This window comes from Curcuma longa, chromosome 9, assembly GCF_044706935.1.
Source record: "Curcuma longa cultivar G26 ecotype Majalengka, Jawa Barat chromosome 9, ITB_CL_G26_1.1, whole genome shotgun sequence".
NCBI lineage: Eukaryota > Viridiplantae > Streptophyta > Magnoliopsida > Zingiberales > Zingiberaceae > Curcuma > Curcuma longa.
Window position 1 is genome coordinate 5,544,927 of NC_133869.1, and position 11,363 is coordinate 5,556,289.

The 11,363-nt window shown below is 38.4% G+C and overlaps 2 protein-coding genes across 4 annotated transcripts; one reads left to right on the plus strand and one right to left on the minus strand.

The window, feature by feature from the left end:
• Positions 1-380: 380 nt before the first annotated feature.
• LOC141835023 (protein NRT1/ PTR FAMILY 4.6-like) lies at positions 381-3,304 on the plus strand. Its single transcript, XM_074722443.1, has 4 exons — positions 381-458; positions 537-642; positions 911-1,128; positions 1,773-3,304. The coding sequence occupies exons 1-4, from the start codon at positions 456-458 to the stop codon at positions 3,123-3,125; spliced, it is 1,680 nt and encodes a 559-aa protein (XP_074578544.1). The 5' UTR covers positions 381-455; the 3' UTR covers positions 3,126-3,304.
• Positions 3,305-3,353: 49 nt separating this feature from the next.
• LOC141835024 (uncharacterized) lies at positions 3,354-10,516 on the minus strand. Of its 3 annotated transcripts, none has more exons than XM_074722445.1 (7): positions 10,329-10,516; positions 8,045-8,157; positions 7,711-7,966; positions 7,561-7,622; positions 4,156-4,237; positions 3,674-3,821; positions 3,354-3,621 (listed from the first exon to the last, which is right to left on the minus strand). In XM_074722445.1, the coding sequence occupies exons 1-6, from the start codon at positions 10,456-10,458 to the stop codon at positions 3,721-3,723; spliced, it is 744 nt and encodes a 247-aa protein (XP_074578546.1). In that variant the 5' UTR covers positions 10,459-10,516; the 3' UTR covers positions 3,354-3,621; positions 3,674-3,720. The 3 variants fall into 3 exon arrangements, with proteins under 3 accessions (XP_074578546.1, XP_074578547.1, XP_074578545.1); XM_074722446.1 differs by having other exon boundaries at positions 3,354-3,570; positions 3,673-3,821; XM_074722444.1 differs by having other exon boundaries at positions 3,354-3,821.
• Positions 10,517-11,363: the final 847 nt, after the last annotated feature.

The following is an 11,363-nucleotide window of genomic DNA, read 5'->3' on the forward strand; positions in this document are numbered from 1 at the left end:
TAATCTTTTAGACCCAATATCATATAGTATTCTCAATCCTCTAAGATATGGTAACATAGCCACCCGATCTCTCAAATATCTCACCTAAAATATAAACATTGCTCCACTCCAACCAAGTAATTTAGCTAATATAATTCCTCGAATCTACCATCCCAAATATAATCGATCTGAAAAAAAAAATCAGATATCTGAATCATAAAAAAAAAAATACTAAAATTAATGAGATGCATGCACTGGTTGACATATAGATGTATCTTTTCCTCTGATGATCCATCACTTTCAATGGTAGGATTGAGAGGCTGCACATCTCTCCTCTGCAGGTTTTCCAGCCCTTTAAATAACCCTCCTCTAACCTTAACTCTCCTCACTCACTAGACGACTTCATCTCCAACTCAGACCTCAAACTAAATAGCAAACAGGAGAGAAGACAAGAAGAGGAAGAAGAAGAAGAACATATGGTGAGTTGCCTTTCTCTGATCTCTCTCTGTTTAATTTCATCATCAATCAATCAATCAATCTTTTCACTTTCCGTGCAGGAAGAGGGAGCTGAAGCTGAAGCATCCGTTGGCTATGTGGACTGGAGGGGAAAACCTGCCCTCGGAGGCAAACATGGAGGCATGCTCGCAGCCTCCTTTGTTCTTGGTAAAGTAATTAATAAATATTTCCTACTGAACTGTGTTCTTGCGTGCATCAGTGCATGCAAGCAAGCAAGCAATTCAAGAGCTAGCTACTCTGTTTTTTCTCGGAGAGCATGTTTCTTGCAATCGAGAGCTAGCAAGAAAGAAATTAAGCCCTTGGGAAGAACAGGGGTTGACTCTTTCGTTCGTGCTTGTGTTTCTTTTTGACACGACTTTGATGGTGAAATGCGTGAATAAAAAAAAAAAGTGGCAACTTGGCTTGGTGCATGCAGTGGTGGAGATAATGGAGAACATGGCATATCTGGCCAACGCCAGCAACTTGGTGACCTACTTGGCAGGGTTCATGCACTTCTCGCTCTCTCGCTCGGCCACCACGGTGACCAACTTCATGGGCACGGCCTTCCTCCTCGCCCTGCTCGGCGGCTTCTTATCGGACGCCTTCTTCACCGCCTATCATATCTACTTGATAAGTGCTCTCCTCGAGTTCCTGGTGAGTTCCCATACATCGATCGTCTTCACTCCTGATGATCTAATTATTTGCATGGATTGGATTCGATTGGATTGCGTCCTGCAGCTGCAAGTGAATGCTTGCCCTGCTCCTCTGCCCTTTTCATGACCATGTTCCTTTTGATCAATTCCCTCGTGTGCAAGCTACAGAACAGTGTGGTCCTTGCATGGATATATCTGCGTCTAGACTGAGAGCGATTTTGATCTGACAGATTTGGAGATTGAGTTAGCTCATCAGTGATCTCAGCTATCGTTTTCTCTTTCCTTTTCATTTCTTTTGCTTAGCTTCTCAACCACCTGAAAATAGAGCAGGAGCAGAGCACCCTCAGGTTCACGCTATCATTAAATACGACAACACGAGTGGAACCTTGGGTTTGTTTAATCTGAGGGAGGAGACGAGGTATGAGGAAGGAGAGAGAGTCTGAAAAGAACTCGAGGAAAAGGCGGCGAGTGAGAGATGTCATCGGTTAGCGTGGAAGGTACGATAGGAAACAGAGTGGTGCACTTTTTACTGCAGGGAGAGCTTCGGTTCCCAAGAACAGCTTGGTTCGCGTACCTTATCCTCTGACAAAGATTGTAAAAATTCACGATCAAATTAAGATGTTCTTGTGATCTGTTGTGAAACAGGGGCTGGTCATCCTCACAGTGCAAGCCAAGATTGGCTCGCTCAAGCCGCCTCCCGGCGAGGAGGCTGCCGGCGGGAAGGCCGCCATTCTCTTCGCTGGGCTCTACCTCACTGCACTCGGCGTAGGCGGCATCAAGGGCTCCCTCGCGCCGCATGGCGGCGAGCAGTTCGACGAGAGCACCGCCAGCGGGCACAAGGCCCGGTCCACCTTCTTCAACTACTTCATCTTCTGCCTTGCCTCAGGGGGGCTCCTCGCCGTCACCTTCGTGGTGTGGGTGGAGGACAACAAGGGCTGGCAGTGGGGCTTCGGAATCTCGACCCTCACCATCCTCCTCTCCATCCCCGTCTTCCTCGCCGGATCTCCTCTTTACAGGAACAAGGTCCCCACCGGAAGTCCCATCACCACCATCGCTAAGGTGTTGCTCGCCGCCATCTCGAGCAGGAGAAGCAACTTCCAGAGTGCGAGAAACGCCGTGATCGACTTGGAACAGAGTTCTCCGGCGAAGGAGAGTAAAGAAAGCGAGGTGAGGCCGGGGGAGGAGCTGAAGTGGCTCAACCGCGCGGCGGAGGGCAGGCCGCTCCACGGGGCCCTCTCGTGCACCGCGCATGAAGTCGAGGACGTCAAGGTCGTGCTGAAGCTCCTCCCCATCTTTCTCTCGACCATCATGCTCAGCTGCTGCCTCGCGCAGCTCTCGACCTTTTCGGTGCAGCAGGCGGCCACGATGGACACGCGGGTGGGCGCGCTGACGGTGCCGCCGGCGTCGCTGCCGATCTTCCCGGTCATCTTCATCATGGCCCTCGTGCCTCTCTACGACCACGCGATCGTACCCTTGGCGCGCCGCGCGACGGGGAGCGACACGGGGATCACGCACCTGCAGCGCATCGGGATGGGGCTGGCGCTGTCAGTGGTGGCGATGGCGGTGGCCGCGGCGGTGGAGACGAAGCGGAAGCGGGTGGCGCGGCGGGTGGGGGAAGGGTTCAAGGGGCCATTGCCGATCACCTTCTTCTGGGTGGCGTTCCAGTACCTGTTCCTGGGGTCGGCCGACCTGTTCACGCTGGCGGGGCTGCTGGAGTTCTTCTTCAGCGAGGCGCCGGCGAGGATGCGGTCGCTGGCGACGTCGCTGTCGTGGGCGTCGCTGGCCATGGGATACTACCTGAGCTCGGCGCTGGTGTCGGTGGTGAACCGGGCGACGTCGTCGTCGTCAGGCGGGAAGGGATGGCTGTCGGGGGGAAGCCTGAACCGGTACCAACTCGAGCGCTTCTACTGGCTGATGTGCGTGCTGAGCGCGTTGAACTTGGCCAACTTCGTCTTCTGGGCGACGCGGTATCGCTACCGATCCGGGCAGAAACAGTAGCAGGACTGGGCATGGATCTTCTTCGTTTCCAATGTCAACTTATATATTTGACTAATTACTCAAAAGTCAAAAATAAAATCAAAGCCGCCCTAAGCATATACAAGATTCAATCCAAATGAAAAGGCTATTGATTTAAGTGTAAAGTGCCAGTGCGCCAGTTTGTTTAAATAAAGTTAAATGAAGAAGTTGAAAGAAAGAAAGACAAATGCTAATCACATACAAAGCATCTACCTGTTTCAAATATAAATTAAGTGTTCAAATGCTCATGGTTTATGTTATGTGTGATATTGCCCTCAAACAACTGCAAGAAAGCAACAAGAGGAAGCCAAATGAGTGGATCTACTACTGCCCCCACAACACAAGGTAGGTCCTCCATGGGAGTGTTTCCGAGTCCCAACTCATGTTTGAAGTTTCAAATAGAGGTAGGTAATTTTGGGAGCTCCCACTAGTTGATACATTCAAATGTAAGTTCCATAAGACCATTCAGTTGCATGAAAGCTTGAACATTGCTTTGCGTTAAAGATTGTGAGAGAGATTTGATTCTAACCAGCTAGCAAGCCCAAGATTGAGTTAGAGGAATCCAGTGTGGCTTTCGTTACGTCTGGCTGTTAGGAAGAGAAGCTGGTCGGAAGGGAAATTTCACAAACTGAATCTGCAAGACCGGTGCGTTGGGTTTCTTATCATCGAACTTGTAGCCTGCATGATAAGTTAATAAATGTCTGATTGGTGTTTCTAAATTACACAAGACCAGGACAAGATTTTTGGAGTTTCATGTAGCGAACAAAAGAATGATTCATATTTAACGAGAGAATTCTAGTTTGTTTGATGACAAATCAAACTTACTACCAAGGCATATAGAAATTCATGATTTAAAACTACATTCAACCATCTCGCAGCTTATCAATACGAACTATAAAGATTGATTGTGCCCAGCTTATCAAACAAAATGAATGCACCGTGCAAATATGTTTCGGAAATTTCTATATGCAAAAAGTAAAGAGAATGCATTGCGAGCACCATGAGAAGTTACCTTGAAGGGCATTTAATGCAGTCGAGGCACACTTGGCATCATCAAACTCCACAAAACATAGCACTTTAGCCTTCTCCCCAGCCTGTATGCAGGGTTTCCATAAACCATGTTAAAGTTCTTGACGGACAGATCAAACCACAGAAAACCATTTTTCAAATTTTACACACACACACACACACAAAAAGGTAACAATGCATTCTGGATCAAAGGAGCTTATCATCTGCCACAAAGTACTTGTATGTGAAATTGATGGAACCTATGAAATCTTCATCAGAGCTAAAAAAACCAATATAATCTTAGAACAATACTCATCCTTTACAAAATCGAAAAATTAAAAAAAAAGTAAGTTCATTCTACACTATAAACACTAATTACATCCTTAAAATGAACATTCTTTGAATATAAATGAACTATTACGTTTCTGCATAATGATTAAATAAATAATAAAAGCAAATAATTATGAAAGAGCGTTTCAAGTTTTTTTTTTATTGTAATGAAGATAGAGGTAACAATTCAGATGAGCATTTCAAATATGGTTATGAAAGAAAATTCAAATAATTCTGGAGAGAAAGACGATAGTTGTCTCTTCTCTGCCCACCAGTTGGGTAGGCAAAAGGCATCGAGAAGCAGTTGAATAACTAAAGTAGACAACTATAATATTTTGTCTGTCTTTGAAAGGAGACGAACGATAACTAATCAAGACTAATCCAATAACCAGCGCCATGACCACGCATGAAAAAGGATAGTAATCACCACCTTGAGAATTTCACCTTCATCGATCAGGTTTTTACCTACTGTGGAAGGGATATTCATACCAAAATAAATGCAGACTAACTAATCTGGTATATATAGCATCTGCAATCCCAACCACATTGGAACTATGATAGGATGAAATCTACAAAATATTAAAGGAAATTTGACAATAGTGGTAACACCTTCAGTAATTTCAAAAATAAAAGATATAAGAAGAGATGATCTTGATCAATGTTAAAATGAGAACAAAATTAAAGATGGTCTAGGTCTGCAAGTGTAGCAAACAATGAACATTAGAATTTGATTGGATATATGTCCTCTTACCCACATATAAAACTACTCAAGCCTATCCAAACTTAGTACACATTTCTGTGTATTGAATGGACACATGAGCCCCCACAAGGAAATGACTGAAAGTCTCAACAATGATCTGCTATAGTTTGGTGCCAGTGCTACAGGAGAGGGAGCCAAGGGTACTCAGGAAGAAGCAAGGGGCTTTTACAGGAGCACAAGAGCATCCATGGTGGCAATAGAGATAATGAATTTGAAGAGATGGAAACAAAGGAAAAGTTGGTGATATGAACAAGCATGTACAATAAGAGAGAGAAGATAACTGGAAAATACTAGAAGAAAGAGAGAATGGAAAAGTTGTGATGCCATACATGAAGTTGTGGGCTGATGAAAGAAATCTATAAGCTTAGATGAGTGAACTTATTCTTCACTTGGCTTAAGCATTTTGGTCAATGGTTGAATTTGGCAAAGGTTAATAGGCTAGATATACCATCTAGGCAGGTTGTGATAATTGGTGTCAAAGCAGGCTTAATCTTAGGCATAATAAGAAGCTCAAAAAGGGATGCTTGTTTGATGGTGGAACTGCAGATGAACCTCTAGTGCGATCTATTAGGGATGATTCCCAACCATGAATTGAATAGTATCTCTTACAAGGATGTTAAGTCTCAAGTTGGGAAGGTTATGACACCCTAATTAGATCCACATTGAGAGTTTGGTCTATTGAAAGAGATTTATAGCTTAAGATGAATGAAATACTACTAACTTGGGCATTTTCAGCTAGTAGTTAGACAATAGATTAGATGATACAATACACTCAAAGATGACAAATTCTTGAGTTAAACAGAGTACAATTCTAGTATGTTGTTTTTGCTCCTCTCACTAAATTATATAGCGCTTGAATAATCTCATAATTCAAATATGTAGTCCTAAATAATCTAAATTTTCAGTTATTCAACAATCCTATTTACCATTAGCTAGATAAAGCTGTTTGGAATTCTGTGTCTTCAATTTCACCATGGTGACTTTATAATTGGAATGAGAATTAATAACCAGAGAGAGATGTAAAGGGTAAAAGGATACCTAAGAAAACTCTATAAACATGACAAAGCTATTTAAGATATTTGAATATATTACTAGAAATATATATTTCCATATAGCTTAATGGAGGAATAAGACTCATTTGGCTGATCCAAAGAGTTGGGACAAACACTAGACACAGATAATGGATTACGGCGACCACCGACCACTTCACAGGAATATATAATTGAATGCTTTGAATAAAATCAATTCAAAGATTCATGATAATGATTAACCATAATTTCAAATATATAATAAATTCAAAACCACTCGTTATAGACTTAATTTGCATGAAGTTGAATTTCGATTGTTTTGAACAAGCATAATCTAATTGAAAAATTACAACATACCTATAAATAAAAATAAATATAAATATCAAATAGCTATCAAATCTATATTATTAATTATTATAAATACTACAAATCTTTGTATGCTTAGAATAAAATCAAATTTAAACATTATCATTAAAGATTAACATTTAAGAATAATTTTAAATATATAGTAAATTCTAAAATACTCAGCATAGACTTAGCTTTCATGGAGTTGGAACATTCTATTATTTTCAACAATCATAATCTAAATGATGGTTTGTCCAATAAATTTATAACACGATAAAAATAAATTAAAATATCAAGTAAATGTGAAATCTCTACTAGTAATGAATGTAAAAGATTTTACTTGCATATTAAATTAGATATTTTCATCCCCCGCCCTGCTCCCCAAAATTTAGAACCTTTTAAATCATCCCCATAGTATAAAAGTTCAGTTACTCCATATTAATCAAAACGGCACATTTATAAGTTGGGCATATATTACTAGTAGTGATTTATCTATGCAATTATCCCAACTAAAATTTATGTAGACACCAGAAGGTTATACATCAAACTATGCACACATCTAACCTCTGAAGCAACTGCTTATATTGCATGATACATATGAAACAGTAAAATTTATATAAGGTGCAGTGTGTAAGGTACACATTACACAGACAATGCAATCTCGTATTAGCCTACATGAAGAACCATGAAACACTTAGTTTCCAAAATCTGTACACAGAAAGAATGCAATAACGTCATATTTCTTTGTAACATTATTGGTAAACAATATCAACATCAATGGAGATTGTGAATGGACGTTCAATAAACTGTTGAAAGTTAATTGAGAACAAACTATGTTCTTCTCTAGGACTAGTCAAGCATGCCCACCCTTATGCTCAGAGTAATGTTTTATTTAACAGCTTTGGAAGTTTTAATAAAGTAAGACTAGAGTAAAAAAAAAGCATACCCCACGAGGTTCCTTGTGTAGAACTCGAATTTCCTTGAACCCAATAAATGGGCGAAATAGATCTTCGGGGATAAATTTAAGAATTCTTCAAAAAAAAAAAAATAGAACCATGATAATGTAATATAAAATAACTAGCAGCAGTAAGGATACGGGACACCTCTCTTCTTGTGCAATCAGTAGGGAGACAATCGACAAAAAGAATGTTAGACTCTTCTGGCAATTGACCATTAGTCACAATGTCATGATTGACGTTTAATGAAACATCTCGTGCTAAAGCTGGATCTACCAAAGGACTAAATGTTCTATCACCATCTCCAGCTGACAATCTACTGAACTTGTTTGAACCATGAGCCCCTATTCCAGTATGATCATCGAACCCATGATTTGTGGATCGCGCTGGTAACATCTGAACGAAATCCAATCATGTAGCATTAGAAAAAAATCTACTAAAAAAGTATCAAGTCAATACTAGGTGAGTTCCTACATCACTATGTAGTAAATCTGGTGTTTTCTGAGAGTTACTTAAGCTCCACGTCGGATGAGAAGTTGTAGAAGGTGCGTTGAATTGCATATAAGATGGAACAGCAGCTCGTGCATCTATCATAATAAGAGCAGGAAATCAGTTTATAGAAGCTTGAAACTACAAACATTATCACTAACATTGGTGTATGTGTATCAATGCATTGTACACAATTTGCAAGTACCTAGGTACAACCAAAAGAGACTTTGCAGTCAACAATAAGTTGCTTGCTCCTCAAGTTTAATTTTGTGTATACAAAAATTTCTTCATATCGAGCCCTTCTCAATCACAAACTATGCTGAAAACTCAATTCAAGTTTTGTTCATTGTAAACCTAATCAAGCTCAAGTGTTGAGATTGAGCTCTTGCACAACCTGGGCTCATATTGTGGAAAGCTCAAGGTTCAACCAACAAATAAAAATTAACTCGCATGGGAATTTAACAGTTTATTATCATAACATACCAAGGAGTGTCAAATTTCAGCATGACACAATACTAATCAACATATGCTATGTAGGAGAGATTAGTTGTGTTGATTAGTATTGAGTTTCAATAATTTATTGAAATAACACATTTGACCGTGCCGCTTGACATGGTACAAGATTTCAAATCCTGGACTAACCAATCACATTCAAATAAATCTCCTTGGCATTATATTATTTATAGACAATAGTGTTAATTGCTAAAAGTGTAATTAGATTAATATCAAGATTGATGGATATAAATCCTATGAGAAGGAATTCTAAATATATTGGAATAATTATTAGATAAGAAAGAGATATTGATGAAAATATCACTAATAGAAAAAAAGAATGGTAAAAATGAAGAGAACTATCTGGCGCCTTGTGTGATCATCCTATCACCTCAAAGTAAAAGGAAAATTTTATAAGATTGTTGTACAATAAACCACACTTTATAGATGAAAGTGTTGGGCTATTAGAAAGCAACACTTACAATTTAAAATAGTAAGAATGAGAATGCTAAGATGAATTTGTGGAGTTACTAGATAGAATAAATAATAGACAATTAAGTTTAGCTTCAATAGTTAATAAAATAAGAGAAAGTACATTGATATGGTCTAGCCATGCTCAAATACATAGTAGCAAGGGATAAGGAAGACCAAAAAACATGTTATAAAAAATATATTAATTAATTAATACAAGGGAATAGCCTTGCACAATGCATAATAGAAGAATAAGATTCACAATTGAACCAAAATAGTTGGGACAAACTCAGCTTGAGGTTGACGATCATAATAATGAAGATAAGATAAAAAATGCTACTATTCAGAAGCAATTAATTGTAGCTCTAAAACTACAGAAAATAAGTGTGAGGTACATATAGTTGGACAAGTAATTAAAGTTGAAGGAGAGGGATAGAGGGGGACCAAAGAAAACTTCAATTGTGATTAAAAATATTTAAGAGATATAAATATCATTTGTGATATAATAGATTTTAATGGAGGTATGAGATGGATAAGCACACACCCAACTAGTTGGCACTAACATGACTTAATGATGATAATGAATAATTTGGCGCGCGCGCACACACACACACACTACATGGATTCTTTCTTATGGTTGGCATTCTATGTAAGATCATATCACTAGTAATGCTCATTCTTTAAATTTACAACAAATATAAAAGTTGATGAGGTTTTAATTAGTATGTTGGGTGTAAAATCCTCACACAATTCTCAATAAATTGCAACCAATGTTGGGACCAGCACTAATGCTGTTTAAATTTAAGTTTTTCAACCCTCAAGGGGTGTTATAGTTGCCATGTTGTTCATGAGCTTTTCTTCACAAGCTGAACTTAACTATGTGACAATTAGTTTTGCTTCCCTAACCTTAAATGTCACTGTCTCTACTTTAATCCAATAATTTCATAAACCATCTTGACTAAATCCACAAAAAGGTCATTGACTGCTAATTAGCCCTATCCGAAGCAATATTCATCTGACCTAAACATCTCAACCCCTGTGGATTCTTTACTGTTAGTCCTCTAACCTACGTACTCTTATTATTTCGATATATTCCCAAAGCAAATTGTTTTTTTCTACCCTTGAAAATAGTCGCTCACAAACGATCACTAGGTTGGAAAATCATCCAAAAAAAAAACTCCAAGAAGTCAAGCCCTTAGCACGCCAAACCCCACCTTCAAATTTATTAAGAAACAACAGTACGCAAAAAATTCATCAATTCCCTAAACAAAAAAAAAAACGTCCGAGAAAGAGAGAGAGAGAGCACCTCTTTCAGTGGAAGGGTATGCCCGATAAGAATCAGAGGGATCGGCTCTTTCAGAGGAAGAGTATCTCAGGTAAGGATCAGAGAGCTCATCTCTTTCAGTGGAAAGGTATTTCCGGTAGGGATCAGCCATCGCCGGAAGAGTAAATCGGAGAAGGCAGAACCCTGATAAGAAGATTTGAGACACACAGGACACGACGAAGAGAGCAGGGTTTTGTCATCGAAGTAAAATTTCTTTTCAAAAAACAATTAAATAAAAAAAATCATTTTAACCCAAAAACCTATTTTATTTTTTAAAATACCCTTTATATTTTTTATTATTATTTTACCTCTCCAACTTTTATAAATACTATCAAAATACACTAATTATTGTTGTTATTTTAACCATATACTTTCAAATTTCGAGTACTTTTTCTGATAATAATAAATCAATAGGGACAAAATAATAATAATAATAATAATAGTGAAATCAGAGAGATATTTTTAAAAATTAGTTTAAAATATGAAATAGAAAAAAATATATTCTCTTTGTAATTAAAAATGGCTAATAGACGCTCTCATAATTAGTTTTTACAAAAAAAAAATCAAAATATCCTTATTTACAAAGTGTAAGCTGATGTACTATAATTTTCCTTCAAATTTTTATCAAAAGAAACTTATTTAGACATAAAAATATTAATATTTTATTTAGGATATTTAAAAATTCATAATAATTAAGATATTTGTAAGCTAATTCAAATGCACATGAAGTGGATGCAATCTAACTTACAAAATAACTCTTTTAGACAATGAAAATATTAATAATTAATGCTTGAAGATGCAAATCCAATTCAATAGAGTTGAGTACAACAAACTCATGTAGTTTTTGAGTTTTAATGATTTGATCCATCCAACTCAGATTAACTTCACATTTGTAATTCAACTTCACTAGACCTGAGGTCGTTTGTCAATTATAATTTTTTAAAATTCACAATTGTGGATCCTTCAATTGTCTCCCTTGCTTCCTTCTAGGTCTCGCTAGTGCCTCAAACTAACATG

Bases quoted from the DNA above. Each gene is read 5' to 3' on its own strand.
- LOC141835023 (XM_074722443.1), top strand. The intron at 643-910 runs GTAAAGTAATTA...TGGTGCATGCAG, and splicing joins CGCAGCCTCCTTTGTTCTTG to TGGTGGAGATAATGGAGAAC. The intron at 1,129-1,772 runs GTGAGTTCCCAT...GTTGTGAAACAG, and splicing joins GTGCTCTCCTCGAGTTCCTG to GGGCTGGTCATCCTCACAGT.
- LOC141835024 (XM_074722445.1), bottom strand. From the start codon at position 10,458: ATGGCTGATCCCTACCGGAAATACCTTTCCACTGAAAGAGATGAGCTC. The intron at 7,623-7,710 runs GTATCCTTACTG...TTATCCCCGAAG, and splicing joins CACAAGAAGAGAGGTGTCCC to ATCTATTTCGCCCATTTATT. The intron at 3,822-4,155 runs GTAACTTCTCAT...CTTATCATGCAG, and splicing joins TGCATTAAATGCCCTTCAAG to GCTACAAGTTCGATGATAAG.